General features: G+C 34.8%; 1 protein-coding gene and 2 non-coding genes across 3 annotated transcripts; 2 read left to right on the top strand and 1 right to left on the bottom strand.

Annotated features, from left to right (window-relative positions):
• Positions 1-1962: 1962 nt before the first annotated feature.
• On the bottom strand, positions 1963-2045 carry TRNAL-UAA (transfer RNA leucine (anticodon UAA)). The gene has a single exon. It is a non-coding gene; the product is annotated as a tRNA-Leu (tRNA).
• A 7109-nt stretch (positions 2046-9154) lies between these two features.
• On the top strand, positions 9155-16172 carry LOC132177458 (U-box domain-containing protein 6). The gene is made up of 6 exons (XM_059589793.2): positions 9155-9479; positions 10542-10629; positions 11253-11438; positions 11629-11736; positions 12990-14158; positions 15082-16172. The coding sequence occupies exons 2-6, from the start codon at positions 10579-10581 to the stop codon at positions 15866-15868; spliced, it is 2301 nt and encodes a 766-aa protein (XP_059445776.1). The 5' UTR covers positions 9155-9479; positions 10542-10578; the 3' UTR covers positions 15869-16172.
• An 817-nt stretch (positions 16173-16989) lies between these two features.
• TRNAK-CUU (transfer RNA lysine (anticodon CUU)) lies at positions 16990-17062 on the top strand. Its single transcript has one exon. It is a non-coding gene; the product is annotated as a tRNA-Lys (tRNA).
• The last annotated feature ends 83 nt before the right edge of the window (positions 17063-17145 follow it).

Here is a 17145-nt window from a genome sequence, read left to right as displayed (position 1 = left end):
AAACAGTTGCAATTTGGCCACTCCGTTAATCATTATTGTCAAATATGATGAAAAATTTAAAACTACATCGTTTTGGTAATGTTAAGTTATTAAAATGCCCTTATAGAAAAAAAAAATAATAATTAAAAAAATGCCCCCCAAAACAACGTTGTTTTGAGAAAAAAAAAAGGAAAAAAAAAAAGAGGAAATCCGATGGTCTAGGGGTGGCTTGCCGGCCACCCCCAGGCCTGTGGGGGCAGCTTGACTGCCACCCCCAAACCTGTGGGTGTGGCTGGGCAGCCACCCCACAGGCCATGGCCGGGGGGCCACCCCCATGGCCCATGGGGTGGCCGACGAGCCACCCCTAAACCACTGGTTTTCTTTTCTTTTCTTTTTTCTCTCAAAATGACGTCGTTTTTTGGGCATTTTTTTAATTGATTTTTTTTTTTTCCAAAAAAAAACATTTTAGTAACTTAATCTTGCTAAAACGACGTATTTTTGAATTTTTCATCTTATTTTATGGTAATGATTAACGGAGTGGCCAAATTGCAACTGTTTGGTAGTTTGGAAGCTACTTTATCACTTTTTGAACATTATGGGGCTAAAAAGGAAATGATTAGTAATTTGGAGGGCTAAATTATAATTTTCCCTAGAAACAAAGACGAATAATTGTCACAACAAGAACAACACTTGATCTGAAATAATTGAAATAAACACTTGATGGGGTTGAGACAGAGAGAGAGGTCCATGGCTGAGACAGAGAGATAGCGAAAGAGAGAGAATGAGAAATAAACCTAGTGATCGGAGCTCAGGTGGACGCTAAGCATGACTAAGCGGGAGCAGCGTAGGAAAAGTGAAGAAGCGGCTGCTAGGGCTTTGGAAGTTTGGAGGCTGCGTGACTCCTACGTGACAACACGAGATGAGAGTCAGGCTGAGGGAGGCGTGAGAGAAGAATGAGATATTATGTTTTGTGTTAAACGGGTCAGGTCTAGGATCCGGTATTTTAAAATAGCAACCTATAATCCGACTCGAACCGTACGGATAATTGATAAATCAACCCGAATCTGCATTTTTCTTAAGAAAAATGGGCGGGGCAGGTTTTGCAGGTATTTGCCCACCCCTAGTCATGGCAGGCTGTGCCCGAGTTAACTCAATTGGTAAAGTATTTTATTGTATGAGTAATGGTTTGGCTTTTTAAATTAAATTTATATTAAAATTTAATAGTGATAAATTATAAATTCAATAATAATTTTAAAAGCCATATCAATTTTAGGTTAATAAAAATATGGTCTATAAGATTACTCTATATTGTATAGCCCTTTCAGCTCAATAAGCCTTTACTATTAATAGAAAAAAGTGTGGTTTGAACTCCCCGTTCAAAAAAAGGATAGGGTGTTTCAACTGTCAAAAAATATTATTTTACTCTAACTATGCAACAAATAATTTATATTAAATAGTTCTCGAATTATAATGTGGGGCAAAAATCATTATGTTAAATTTAAATATAAGTAGAAAATGTCCGATGGTTAAAATGATTCTCTCTGATTCACATGAGAATGGAGAATGCAAAAGAAAATTTTTGAACGGGCGAATCCGACGATGGGTCACCTACAAGATAAGAAAATACTACTAGAGTAGCATTGGTCGGGAGCCTAAAACAGAGCTTTCAATAAATCATATTATTTATTTGACTAATTTTCACTTCTTTGTGGTTAACATTGTCTTATTTATTTTTTATTTTTTTGTAATCTTCTCATTTCCCATTTTCCACTTTGAATTAAAATAAAAATTGAGGAGGAAAAGGGTTGGTCTGCTTTTGCAAGAAGATACGTATCCATAATAAAAGTTGGGCCCTTTTATTTGGTAGAACTTTTGTTGACGTCATTTGCCCACTGCCCAGGAACCACAAAAAACAAAAAACAAAACAAAACCTTTTGTCGACTTGAGTTGCCTGATAAATAATTCCAAAAAGTACGTTATTTCTGCTGGCTATGGGGTTCGAACCCATGCGCACTTATGTGCAGAAGATCTTAAGTCTTCCCCCTTAACCTCTCGGGCAAACCAGCTACTGAGATACGGTGGTCCAAAATACGTATATACCTAAATAACATTTTATAACATTTTTCTTTTTGGAGGCGTTCTGGCAGATCACATCAACAAAGGTTTCCTCATCAAAAACAGCTGCGTATATTAGGGGATACAGCCCATCAGACTTTTTCCAGTCAAATCATAGCATGCACTCTTAATTATATGTTTTCATGCAAAGAACGTGGACGCTACCAACACTTGATGATCACATGCAATCCATGACCCCAGCACTCCAACTATACATATGTACTATGTGGTCCTCCATATATATGCACAATCATAACAGTGCTTTCGGTATGCAAAACTTACCCGGATAAATATTTTAGTAGAATTTACCAAGCTGTAAATATCCCACCTAAGATGAATTATTTCATAATTTAAATTAAATTTAATAGCGTATGTGTTATTATACAATGAGTAGTTGTTCAAACATGTAGTCTCATTTATTTAGTTGTGCTGAGTGATCTCCTTAAATTGATTTAAGGTGTGTTTGCCAAAGAACTTAAAAAATAAAGTGGACTGTAACTAATTTAATTGATGTGAACAAAAATAAATAAATAAAATTTTGTATAAAAAAATTAGTTTTATAGTAATTTTTTTATTTGAATAATAATAAAAAGTGATTAATGTGATGTAAAAAATAAAAATATTGAAATTAATTTTAAAATGAATAATTGAGTTTTTTTTTTTTTTTTTTTTAATTCCAAACACACCGTTAAGGGACAACAACCAGTTATCTTTGGCAAATGTAGTAATTCAGAGAAAGGCCAGCGACCACTTATTGCAAAATAAAAGTGAACGTGGTCAACGCAGGACTAGTTTAGGTTGGACCCCTGTCTAATGATGCCCACGCTAGAAATTTAATTTATGTATGTATGGCTGTCATGAAAGCTGTTTGTGATGATTTACATGCCTTTCTAACATTAAAGCTATGGCATAAGAGCACTTAATAGTAAAAGCTCACCATTGAATCTTTACATTTAATAAACGGAGAAAAATATAGAATTAGGATCTCACTCTCATTCCTTATAAAAGTAAAAAGATAAAAATATATATACACATGGAATTTGACAACTGTTTATTCAGTTATATATACATGCTGCCAATTTTTCACCCCCCAGAGTTACCGGAAGGGATGATCATTGGACATCAATGAGTAAAATCATGAATGAGACTGAAAAAAAAGTTAATGGGACCGTCAGCCTTGAAAGACACCCATTATGAAAAGATCATAATTGTGCCAACCTTCATCTCCAGCATAACTTCTTCTTTTTTTAAAAAAAAAATTCAAATTAATTGGGCTGCCTAGTTAACGTTGTTGGCCTTGCTAATTTTGTCTGTTAATGTGTTTTGGATTTTTTTTATTATTTTTAAAAAAAGTGAAATTTGTTTTTAAGTTTTGTAATTTAATTAATTATTAATATCTTTTATTTTGAGAATAAAAAAAAACAAAAAACAAAAAACAAATAAAGGTTAACAAACAGAACCATAAATAGTGTTTAGGTGATAAAATGATAAGCACGTAGTCATATGTTGGATTTAATTAATGATTTAATGGGGGAAAAAAGGGTTTGGTCAAAGGTCAAAGAAAGCTATATCCTTTAATTTTCCCGTTATAGAGGTGGAAAATATGGATTTGCATGCATAATCCAAAATCTGATTCGGACTCTCATAGACGTGACGCTTTTGTTTCTAGTGCTCTCTGGGACCCAAATCCGACACCGCGGTTTTAGTCTTCGACTCTCTTGGCCCACACCATTACTGTTACCGCCCAATCACATTTAAAATACAGATCCCTCCTCGCGCTTCTTCCAAAATCCCAACCATATTAGCGTAAATATCTGACTTTTATTGAGGGATAAAAGTTTTTTTATTTAAAAAAAATTTGAGTTGAAATAATTTATTTTAAATAGAGTATATGATCTCTATTAATTCTTACATGTATTCTAAAAAATGTATATAAAAATTATATATATGTGTGTGTTAATTTAATAAGCTTAATTAAAAAAAATCTTCCAACTAAATTTTAAAGAAAACTTTGTTGTTTATTCTCTTTTTCTATTTTGTATAATTATAAATGTTAAGACAAATTTTGAGATTACCACACAATCACAAGTAATGATATAAGAAGAGTTAGAGTTCTCTCAAATGTGATGTGACATTTAAAATCACCAATAAATCAAAATTAAATGATGATCATTTCAAATTCAATTGTGATTTTAAAAGTCACATCACATTTAAGAGAGAAAGATTCTAGTTCTCCTTATATCATTAGTCCACAATCACATCTAAAAAAATTCTCAGTCCACACGCTTCTTCCAAAATTCCAACCGCCACTTAGCACAATGTCAAACTTTTTACACCTCTATCTTCTTCTCCATTTTATTCTCTTTAATTTTATTATTATTATTATTTTTTATAAACAAAATAAACGACTTAAAACACAGAGAGATTCTTATATCAGGATGTGGTGTACAACTTATTTTTGCAACCTTCAATAGAATTTTGACATATCAAGTAAAAATACCAAATACAATTGAAATGAAAAACATTATATATTTAATTCAAATCAATGCCATTAATTTTTGTTCACTAATTCTAACATAATGCCCACCACTTATCACCAAACCCCCCACTCACCTCTGAACTCTCAATACCGGAGTCTCCAAAACCAACAAAGACGGTAGATCATGTGATTTTATCAATAGGGAATTTTTTTTATGATAAATTTTGTTAATAAAAGATAATTTATTTGGTGTGAAAAGTTATATTATTTGTTGGTACTTCAAACTAACACGTCTGCTTCTTATTGGAGTGTGTAAAACACTCAGTAGAGGTGTCAATTCGGTCCTGTTTCTTGATTTTTGGCCAAAATTGAGTACCCTGGTTCTTGGTTTTGGGCAACCAGAACTGGGAACCGGGTCCCGGTAACCAGCTTTTTAAGAAAATTGTTTTTTTTTTTTTTTTAAACCGGTTTAATATATATACACCCGGTTCCTGTTTCATGGATATAATCGGGTGCCAAAAATTGGGGCTGGAACCGAGGTCCTCAGTTTTTGGGTTTTTGCAACCGGAACTGGCTCCCAAATTTCCAGTTTTCTGGTTCCAATTTTTCAGTAATTTTTGACACCTCTAACACTCAGTTTACACTATTACCTGTTAAAGTTATTCTCAAACATAAAACACACAAAAACAAATTTCACATTTATGTCACATTATAGTTTCTTTTTGTTATACAAATAACAAAAAGTACCCCAAAATAGTAACAAACCTAACAATATATTTACCACAAAACCCCGTCTAGAATATGGATCTGTGCCTACGCTTTCTCATAAATCCCAACAAGGCAACCATTTTAGCACAATGTCAAACTTTTCTTAACCTTTAGAGACAAAGTTTGGTATTAAATGTCTCATTCAATGCCGTGGGGGACATGATTAAACTGCTCAGCATCAAAGTAAGTAAATAGATAGTTTCCTTAAAGGTAACGTCCACAATTAGTCAATATTAATAAAATCCAAAAGGAATTGGGATATAAGCATGCTATTGTTTTGTGTACAACCCAACATTTCAGTCACGCAATCATTTCATTGAACTGAAAAATCACGACTAGTGCATTAAGACAACATTAATGCATGTGAAAAATCATCGAGTAAGTGTCGATCAAATTGTCTATCCTAAACATTAGATTTTAAAGGGCGATAAAATGATATGATCATAAAGATTTTGCTTTGTATGATTTTAGATCAAAGTTAGTCCTTAACATATAGCTTTATATATATATAAGTTGTATATGGGTGGTTAATTCATAATTGAGCCACCGTGACGCAGCCACTACAGTATACATTAATTAAAATAATGTAGTAGTAGCGTAAGGTAGGTATATTAACTGACCACAACTATAAAAATTTGGAATAATTTTGAACAGAATCATATAATATGGCATCTACAAGCAACGTCCCAAATGAACGGGGTGCCCTTCTTCCTACAATCACACCTTAAGTAAACAACTAGAATGTTCAGCAAATAAAGGCCATGTGTACTACTGCAAAGATGTTGGACGTGTGCCTGTAAGGCACTGTTTAAAACTTTACATTTAGAAAAAAAAAAAAAAAAAAACTCTTAACCATTAGTTAATCGGTTGAGGATCACGACTTATGAAACTGAGGTCACTAGTTCGAATCCATTTTTTTCTCATTGTGCGGCGCACGACCAACTCGTGTAAAGACGCTTTTAATACTTCCACGACTTTGATTAATTATTATTAAAATACAATGATATAAAAATAGCATTGTATTTGTTTATTTTGAAAAAAACTTTTTTTAAGAAGTTTTCCCACTATTTTTAATCAAACATGATATTTTCATTCAATGTTAAGTAAAACGAAGATAAATTATTTTACTGTTTGTATTTTATTTGAGTAGATTTAATAATGTATATTGTGTCATATTATTTAAAAATTTTAAATAACTCATACTACTAATTTGTGAATAAGTCATTGAATGGAATTTTATTAGCTCTAAGAAACTGTAATTTTGGAGGGATTTTTACAATTGAACTCTTTCCCGTCTGTTTTTTTTTTTTTTTAACGCCGATTCTGATAGTGGGGAAAACTACAGTGCTGATTCCGTGAGTTACGGATCTGGACGGTGAGTTAACTGAGTTACTAAAAGTCAGAAAAGAGCATGCTAAAAATGGGTGGTGAAAAATACAACCACGTGGACTTCAGTGAGCCCACATTTTTATAATCAGACAGAATCGTTGATTTTTGTTTCCGTACAACTGCGTGGAGACAGCCGCTGCCAATTTAATCATGTTAATTCAGGTTGACGAAAGTACCCTCATCAGACTTTTGTAATTGTAAGTGTTGTTTATCGTTTTTTTTTTTGTTCTTTTTCTTTTTCTTTTTCCAAAGTGTTGTTTATCATTGATTCTGATAAAAGGTTTGGATCACACAGTGTGAATCTAAATGATTAACAAGTAGTACCAGAATTTTTGCGAAAAAACAAATAGAGAAAATGAAAAGCAATGAAATATATTAAAAAAATAATAATTTTTTTCTTCAATATTCCGATCATACATTATTAAAATTTGTACTATTTTTATATTTTTTTTCTCACACTTTTTCACATGAATAATCAATATTTGATTAAAATTTAATAACAAATAATCCAAAATGCAATGATAAATGTAGCATTACTCATTTTAAAATGTTAAATGTTAAGGGTACTATAACTTTTACTGTATGACAATTATAAATTGACGTTGCAATTAACGTAACAATTACAACGTCAACCACAAAATAATTAAATTTGATTTTGAGTAGCGTGACAATGTTATGTGAATTATCGCATCGGCTTATAAGTTTTTCTGCTATTTATAGTATCAATCGCTAATCAATTAAATTTGATTAAGACTGAATGTAGACCATACCAAAGCGATAATAAAAATTATAGTACCCAAACATTTTCCTTTAAAAATACCACCAATTTACAAGTGAATTGGTGCTTAATATATTATTTTTGGGTAAAGATATAGAGCACGACCGGCGTGCTTCACTGTTGAAGCACGCCGGCCGTGATTTTTTTTTTATTATTATTTTATTATTTTAATTTTTTTGAAATTTTTTTTTTTAACCTGGCGTGCTTCACTGTTGAAACACACCGACGTGCTCTGAATCATGACTCATTATTTTTATATTAGGTGTGAGGAATGATGACTTTCAAGGCCCGTGCGCAATGAGCATCTATATATTCCTAAAATGTCATGGCATTATTGGTAGGGATTGAGGCTAATTTTTTTATTTTGTTTTGTACACAACAAACAAGTACGTAGTTATTTAGTTATTTCTTGTACTTAATATATTATTATGAAGTACTATGATGAAAGGTTGCTTTAATGATTTTTAATTATTTTGTAACACATTTTTTTAATGTAAAGCTATGTTTGTGTGACCTTAATTGAAGTTAGTTAAAGCCCGAGAAAAATTAATTTATCTAAAACATGTTTTCTTCTTTTAATTGAAATAATGGTTACATGCAATGATATACTTCATCATGCGGTAAGTCTAATAAATGAATGGCTATAAGATAAATAGAAAAAGTCGGAGACTTGTTGGGAATTTTCAATAGGAGAACGCTTCGATATTTAAGTTACTAAATAAAATATGATCTTCTTATGTGGAGCGTCCATTAGTAGAATATATTCCTAACTAACTGTCGTACTGGATTCTACGCTTAATGCGAAATATGGCCTTTAGCCAGATTATGTGCTAGATTTAATGCTGATTGGTGGGATATCACCTCGATCAAATTTTTCACTTGGAATCACAGGGTTGTTGGATTGAAACTATTGAGTGATTGTTCTTTATACTACAATCCCGACATCTTCTAAGCAATCATTATGCTAACACGGTTGATTGGTTACTTGAATTTTATTTCTAGTTGGGTCTTATTGCTTGTTATGTATTTTGTTTTTTTGCATTGGCTTTTGTGGTCTAGTCGAGACTTGCAATTTAAATTTTGTCTCTCAACTCAAATTATTGACTCCCTAATTTGTCTCCCGGCATGAGTTGGCCAAATATAACCTCGTTTATTAAATCTCTACCTCTCCTCTCACTACCATTCACTTTATTTTTATTTTATTTTTTTACTTTTTTATATAAAATATTTATATTTTTTCCCTCATAAATCCATGTCGTCTACAAGGGTTTAACAAACATACCCTATATTTCCTGGTCAATCAACTAATCAACTTCAATGTATGACTCATGCATGCTAAATTTATAAACTTGTAAACCCCTCAAATCCGTACCAAGAGAGAGAGAAGCAAGTGAAGGGGCCTTGACTTGTGGATTTCTCCCAACTTGGTCAAAAATAATAAATAATAATAAAGGATAAAAAAAAAAAATCAATGAAGAAGGACAATTGCGTCAATCAATTACATTTATGACAGATCTAATAACCGACAAACGAGGAGGTCGGCAACTGTCGGCCGGTGAACCGGGGAGACAAAAGCGGCGAAAAAATTCCCAATTCCCTCTTCCCAATTTTTTTTTGTTATTATCTAATAAACAATTAATCAAGTCCATCATAAAAAAAAACCCCCTCTCACTCAGTTATTTCCCTTGAAGTAAACCCTTCAAATCTTTGAAAATCTAAATCCGATTTCCAATACTCCTTTCCTTTCCATGTAAGCCCACTGAAATAACAGAAAGCCTAATCTCCCTCCCCCTCCTCCCTCCCTCTCTCTCTCTCTCTCTCTCTCTCTCTCTATTCGGATCCTCTAAAACCTACCAAGTGTAATGAGATGGAACTTCGCGGATCATGGAAACCCTAATTTTCTGTTTGGTTCCCGGGATTCTTGTAAATGCTCTTGTATGAAGCCTCCTTGGCTTGATTCCGTTTTTTCTGGTGCGTTTTCGGTGCCAATCCCTAGTTTCCCTCACTCAAATACTTAGCGTCTAGTTCTGTTTCCGTTCTCTGGATTTTTGGAGTTTTGAGCTGTGATTTGTTTTGTGAAAATGTTTTTCTTTTCTATTTTAATTTTGTCTCCGTGTTTTCTTTTTCCTTTTTCTGGATGTGAATCACATTGCGTAGGCAATTCGCGTTTTTATGGTTAGGTAGTGCCTTTATTTGTCTAAGTGGTTCCTATAAATGTGGATTGCACTGTTTTGTATCTGTATTTGGAATTTCTTAGCTGATGGTCATCTCTGGGTCTCTTCCAAGCTAAAGATCTCTATTTAGGAAGTCATTTTCGAATTCCATTTACTTGGGCATCTTGAATCTTGGGTATTCGATCGAAATTCAAAATCAATTTATGCGTTTTTTATGCCGTCATTCCTGTTTCAATGTATGTTTTTGTTTGTGAATTTTGCTTGATGAGTCTGGATTTGTGTTTGATGAAATGTCAAAATCAAATAGTTTTTTCTTTTTTCTCATCATTCCTCTTGTTCTGTCTTGTCTGGATCAATTGCGTTTTATAGAATGCTATAAACAAATAATAGTTCACTGTGCTGACGACCTTTTCTTTTATTGGGTGTCTGTGTTTAAAGGCTCTTTTTTTTTTTATTTGTGCCAAAGCTCTGTTTGGTTGGTGAGAAAATGTTGGACTAGAGATTTCTTTTCCACCATTCAATTGAGCCGAATACAATAATCGGCTTAGTTACCTCAATTAATCTTCCCCCCCCCTAAAAATGGAATGCAAAATGTTTGATTTCGTTTTTCTTTTATTTTTCGTCAGTTCAAAGCAACCAAACGGTGTAAGCGTTACATTCATTGGTTTGCCATGTATATTGTTGATTCCAGCTTCTTTTATCAAAATAATTTTCTGTTTGGATTTTTTAGCATGCCTTTATGCAACAAAGTTTCTTTAGCTATACCAGTTTGGACTTGTCACTGGTATCCTTCTTGAGCTAAGCAGAAGAGAGGTTCCTAAGCGTTTGCTGATTTTTTTTTTTTTCTTTTCCTATCCAGATGAACTAAGCCTATCTCTAGTTTTCCTAATTCAATAATGGACATTACGGAGGTTGAAGAAAACTTATTTGCAGCAAGTGATGCCAAGGTATCAGTGTAATGCTTGGATTTGGCATTTTTGTGAAAAATGTTATTTAGTAATTTATTTGTTTGCTTGTTAAATTTTAACGCTGAATAGATGCCATCTCATCTACATGGGACTGGGTAACTTATTTGTCTATTAATTCTAAATCTTTCTACGGATTTTCATTTTCATTTTGTTATATGGGCTTTTTTTTTGGGAAATTAAAGAAATTATACTTTTGAGTGCTTCTACTATTTTTCTCTTGATTAATCTAGTTGACAGTTGTAGATCTTGGTGGTTTTTGAAGTTGGGTTCCGGATGAATTCATGGATAAGACATGTTGGAATTCAGTTCCTTTTGGTGGTGATAATTGTGTCTAACATACTGAGTTTCCTTCGTAAATAGAAAATTCTACTTGCCTAAACAAAATCACTAGTGAGTTGAAATCATTATTGGTATATGAGCTTGGCGAGAATTTGGTCGTCTTCTTTCCAAATATAAGTTGGTTTTTCTTCCACAAGGCTTTCCTGATTTTGGGCTGTAGTTATATAGAATTATAGTATTTAGCATAAACTGTTCAAAGTTCATACTTTACATGCAGTTCAACTACTCTGGATGATTAGCTCACAACGTGTTTCCTTATGCAGCTACATGGAGAAATGTGCAAGACACTCTCTGCAATTTATTGCAAAGTAATATCAATATTCCCTTCCTTGGAAGCAGCACGGCCTCGGAGCAAATCTGGCATTCAGGGATTATGTTCATTGCATGTGGCACTTGAGAAGGCGAAGAATGTTCTTCAACATTGTTCAGAATGTAGTAAACTTTACTTGGTATGATTTCTTTATTGCATTGATATTTTATAGTGAGAATATGAATTGTAATATCATAACATGTGCTAGTAATAAACTATCCATTATGTGATCATTGGACTTTGCACTAATTTCTGTGAAGTTTTTCTTTTTGAGAGGGGGTGTGTCTCTTCAGCAATGTTTTACCATTGGAATTGTTCTTATCATGCAGGCTATAACTGGGGATTCTGTTCTTTTAAAGTTTGAGAAGGCAAGATGTGCACTTGTAGAGAGTCTCAGGCGTGTTGATGATATTGTTCCACAGTCAATTGGTTGTCAGGTAATTATTATTGAAGCTCTTAGTGTTTTCTTTGCCATGCATGCATAATGCCCCCTCTTCTACTTATTGAATGAGCTATAGCTTGATTGAGTTAACTTGAAAGAATCTTTGCATTCCTTATGTTTTTCAAATCAGATAGATGAATCTATTTGCTGAGTTCTAACTGTCTGGGAAGCTTTGTTTATGTGTGTATGTCATAAGAAGAGTGGACAAAATTTCATTTCTTTTTGAGGAATACTTCAACCAGGACTTTCTGCAGAATTATGATGGAATGCCAAAATGATTACCTCAGGCATTGGCATAATATCCTAATAAAAAGGCGATGCTGTTACAAGAGTTCTCTTGTGTTCATGCTTGATGCTTGTTCCTTTATTCAGAATGGCTTTGGTTGTCTTGCTACATGCTTTTTTGTCCATTTTGGGTGATGTTGACATGCATTTTTATGCATGTGGTCACTTCATCACATTGGGTACCATGGCCCCCTCTACAATCCGAGCTCCAATCTTCCTGACCATTGTCCTAAATGTATTGGTCAAAGTTGATGAGGTGACATGAGTTAACTAAATTTGAAGTTAATAATATAACACTTTGACAGCCACTTGACTTTCAGTGAGTTTAAGCCTGGAATTTTGGTTTTCAGACCATCATTTAGGCCCCATGTGATGATGTGTTGCACGTCCATGGTGAGGGACCCACTTGAAGTTCAATATAAAGAGAGCTGATAAGTGTTAATAGTAATAGTATTTCTTTTAATTTTTCTCCTTTTTAGCTAGTAAGGGGTTAACCTGCTTTTTCTCCCAGGACAGAGGGAAAGAAAAGAATGTAACCTTTAATATTTGATTTTTCTTCCATCATGTGGCTTGGGAAAAGCTTGCTTAGTAAGGTAATTGGTAGTTGGAATGGATGGTGTATAGAATTTAAGAAATGAGAATTTTGAATTCTGATGTGGAACATTTTATAAGCTTGTTTCAAATGGTTCAACATTGCTGACACACCGGATGGTCCTCTAAAGGACACTGGTGCATCTTTATACTTCCTTGGTGGGTTGAGGCTTGATAGTATCAAGACTTAAATCTTTTCCCAAGGGGTCATGGGTTGAATATAAAGTGGTCATTACATTTTCATTTGAATTTGTATAAATGACTAGGTTATCCTTCTTGATGGTATTGTCTTGCCGTCTTTTGTTGTTTTTACTTTTGTCTATATCACTTTTTTGTACTTTGACACCTTTTGTAACTTCAACTTCCTTTTAGATTCAGGAGATTGTGAGTGAGCTTGAGGAGACTGTTTTCTCACTCGATCCGTTAGAGAAGCAAGTTGGCGATGAAATAATTGCATTGCTCCAGCAGGGGAAAAAATTCAACAACAGTAATGACAGTAATGAGCTTGAATGTTTTCACCAGGCTGCTACTAAACTTGGAATAACCTCTTCCAGAGCAGCTCTTACTGAGAGAAGAGCTCTCAAGAAACTCATAGAAAGAGCTCGTGCGGAGGAAGACAAGAGGAAGGAATCAATTGTGGCTTATCTTTTACATCTCATGAGAAAGTACTCCAAATTATTTAGAAGTGAGATCTCTGATGACAATGATTCACAGGGTTCAACACCTTGTTCTCCCACTGTTCTAGGTTCTCTTGAGGATGGTGGACATGGTGGCAATGGTCTAGCCTTTGAACGGCACCTGTCAAAACTTAATTCATTTAATTTCAAGCCAAACAATAGGAGATCAGGGCAGATGCCGCCTGAAGAACTGAGGTGTCCAATATCTTTGCAGCTTATGCATGATCCAGTCATCATTTCGTCAGGGCAAACATATGAAAGGATCTGCATTGAGAAATGGTTCAGTGATGGGCATAACACCTGCCCAAAGACTCAACAGAAGCTCTCTCATCTCTCGTTGACTCCTAATTACTGTGTTAAAGGTCTCATTGCTAGTTGGTGTGACCATAATGGAGTTTCTATTCCTGATGGCCCCCCAGAGTCTCTTGACCTCAACTATTGGAGGCTGGCATTGTCCGAGTCTGAGTCTGCAAAGTCGAGATCTGGGGACAGCGTTGGCTCTTGCAAGTTGAGGGGGGTTAAGGTTGTCCCTTTAGAGGAGAGTGGTATCATAGAAGAGGCTGAAGGAAATGAAACAGAAAGTTTGTCTCCTAAGCCAGAAGAATCTGAGCTTGGTGTATTGGACAGTTATCAGAATTTTCTGTCTGTCTTGGATGGGGGGGAAGATTTAAGGAAAAAGTGCAAAGTGGTGGAGCAAATAAGGTTGTTGCTGAAGGATGATGAGGAGGCTAGGATCTTTATGGGGGCCAATGGGTTCGTGGAAGCTCTTTTGCAATTTCTAGACTCAGCTGTGCATGAAGGGAGTGCAATGGCTCAGGAAAGTGGAGCCATGGCTCTCTTCAACCTAGCTGTCAACAATAGCAGGTATTAAAACATTAAACATGGCAAGACAAAGTTTTCTTTTCGGCCATGCACTATATTTTTAGAATTCTGTCAAAATTTTAACTATATGAGTTATGCATCACAAATTTTGGTGATTATGGTCAATACCACAAACGAACTATAATCTTGTCGATTTATTTTATTTCCAATTTCTTTTGAATTAATGCATGCTTTATTTATATATGGAGTAAATCTAAAAACTCAACTGTTATACAACTCCTTTATAACTGGGTTGATATGGAGTGTCCATAAATCATTGGATTTAATAATAAAGGTTGATCCAATGATTTATGAAGACTCCACATCAGTTTAGTTGTACAAGAGTTATATAAGAGTTTAATTTGTAGCATTGTTTTTATGTATATAAGATATATGTACATACATATATATGCGTGTGTGCATGTGTTTTTACACACACACACATATATATATATACACACACACTCACACACACACACACACACACACACACACACACATATGTTTCTATGCATAAAGCATTCATCATATTCTTAGCATGAAGAAAAATGAAATATCCATCTTGAATGGATTCCCCAAATGCATCATTCATGGAGAGAACATGTTTGTTGTTGAATTTTATTGTTTTAAAACTGCACAAAGATAGGTGGCTTAAAGTATTTGTCGGATCCTTTTAATAGTTAGAAGCTGGATGTCTATTTAGTATAATTTGAAACCTTTATGTGGGTGTGGTCCAATAGCTTTGTGTAACATGTTACATTTTTTGGGTGTTTGCTTTTATTACAAGTTTTTGTTTTTAATAATTTTTTTTTTATAAGTAATCAAAATTGATTAAAAGCGAAAGGGCGCTACCCAAACACACAAATTTGTTAACTATGAGGATCTTCTAAAATTTTAATGTGGGGCTATTTTCATATTCTGTTCAGAAACAAGGAGATGATGTTAGCAGCGGGAGTAATTTCATTGTTGGAGGAGATGATCTCCAACCCCAAGTCCCATGGATCTGCCACTGCACTCTATCTGAATCTGTCCCTCCTTGAAGAAGCCAAGCCTATCATTGGCTCAAGTCAGGCAGTCCCTTTCTTAACCCGGGTCCTTCGAGCTAATCCTGAACCTCAGAGCAAGCTTGATGCCCTCCATGCCCTCTATAATCTCTCTACTCTCACCTCCAATATTCCGAACCTCCTTTCAGCCGGCATCATCAAGGGCCTCCAACCCCTTCTTGTGGCCTCTGGTGATCACATTTGGATGGAAAAAATCATAGCTGTCCTTATAAACCTGGCTTCAAGTCAATCAGGAAAGGATGAAATGATATCAGCACCTGGCCTTATTAGTGGGCTAGCAACAATGTTGGACATTGGTGAACTTATGGAGCAGGAGCAAGCTGCATCGTGTCTCTTGATTTTGTGTCATGGAAATGAGAAATGCAGCCAAATGGTTCTACAAGAAGGGGTAATACCTTCATTGGTTTCGATCTCAGTGAATGGGACCTCAAGAGGAAAAGAGAAGGCTCAGAAACTTTTGATGCTGTTTCGGGAGCAGCGACAACGAGACCAACCACCTGCTGAAACGAAACAGCTGGCTGAAAGTAGCAATAAGTCCATGCCTACTGCGGAACCAAAGCCACCATGTAAATCAATGTCTAGAAGAAAAATGGGGAAAGCTTTTAGCTTCTTATGGAAAAGCAAGAGCTATTCGGTTTATCAATGTTAGATTGTTAGCGTTGTAAATTTCTGTTGCATCATCTTTTTCACTTCTTCTGTCCTGTTCCCATGGGCATCACTTATTTTGTTTCATAGAGAAGAGATGTACAGGCCCCTGTAATTTATGAATTTTTTGTTTTTTCTCTTCTCGTTTTCCACTTTTGGGTAGGAATACGTGTATTATGTATGTCAATTTAAGCTTCAGATTCGCGGTTGAAAAGTCGTGTCTGGATGGATATGAAGTTTCATTTGTAGGTTAAAATGTACGACTATCAGTGCCAATCAAATTATACAGCAGAGGTTTCAATGCTCTACCAATTGCTTATGGCTAATGCCCAGGATAAAAGATTTTGCTTGTGCATCATGCTATTCTTGAAGGATGGAGCTCATGTACAACAGTACAATAGGGTTGTTCTAATTGCAGTGAAAGCTTGATTGGACTCTACTTAGTTTGAACAGGTATTCATGTAGTTTGGAGCTCATGTGAGATTTTGCCTTGGCCCCACCAGCTCGGGCAGCTAGAGCAAATAGGGCTCAAGCAGTCTTTCACATGGGGCCACCTTATTGCACAGGCCAGATCTATATCCACTATCAGTTTTGCTTTCATATTTAGTAAAGTTGCAACTTGATATTGTTGCAAGTCACAAAAGAAGTTGACCAAATCTCCTGAAGAGATTCATAGAAAATAGAAAGAGGGCCGGCGATAAACTGAATTTCCTAATTAGGCATATCCACTTTTATATAATAGCTTGATGAGAACTTAGGTATTATACAAAAGTGGATATGTCGGGGGGAAGAACATGCAGGAGATTGTTTCAATATCTACTCATTTATCTATGTCCACTTGAATGAAATTGGTTGTCAATATTTTGAAATGAGTAATGCTACACTTATTCTCAATTCACACCTATAAGTGGCTTTAAAAACTACCATTGAATTAAAATCCAATAATATTAATGTGTCAGTTATATGATTTATCTAAATTCAATGGTAGTTTTAAGCCATCTATAGGTGTGACAAAAAATTGGTGTAGAGAGGTGGGAGTGTGTATAACAACTTATTGGTGGTAGAATGGGTATTTGCACTATTAAGTTTAATTAATATATTTAAGGTTTAAGCAAATACCATCAAGCCCGTCTAGCTCAGTTGGTAGAGCGCAAGGCTCTTAACCTTGTGGTCGTGGGTTCGAGCCCCACGGTGGGCGTACTAAAATTTTCTTTTATCCATTCGCTCTCTTTTTTTTTTTTTTGGTCCCCTCATCTAGTCATCTTCTAGTCATGATGGAGA

Source organism: Corylus avellana, chromosome 4, assembly GCF_965113065.1.
Source record: "Corylus avellana chromosome 4, dhCorAvel1.hap1.2, whole genome shotgun sequence".
NCBI lineage: Eukaryota > Viridiplantae > Streptophyta > Magnoliopsida > Fagales > Betulaceae > Corylus > Corylus avellana.
This window is presented reverse-complemented; position numbering and strand designations above follow the sequence as displayed.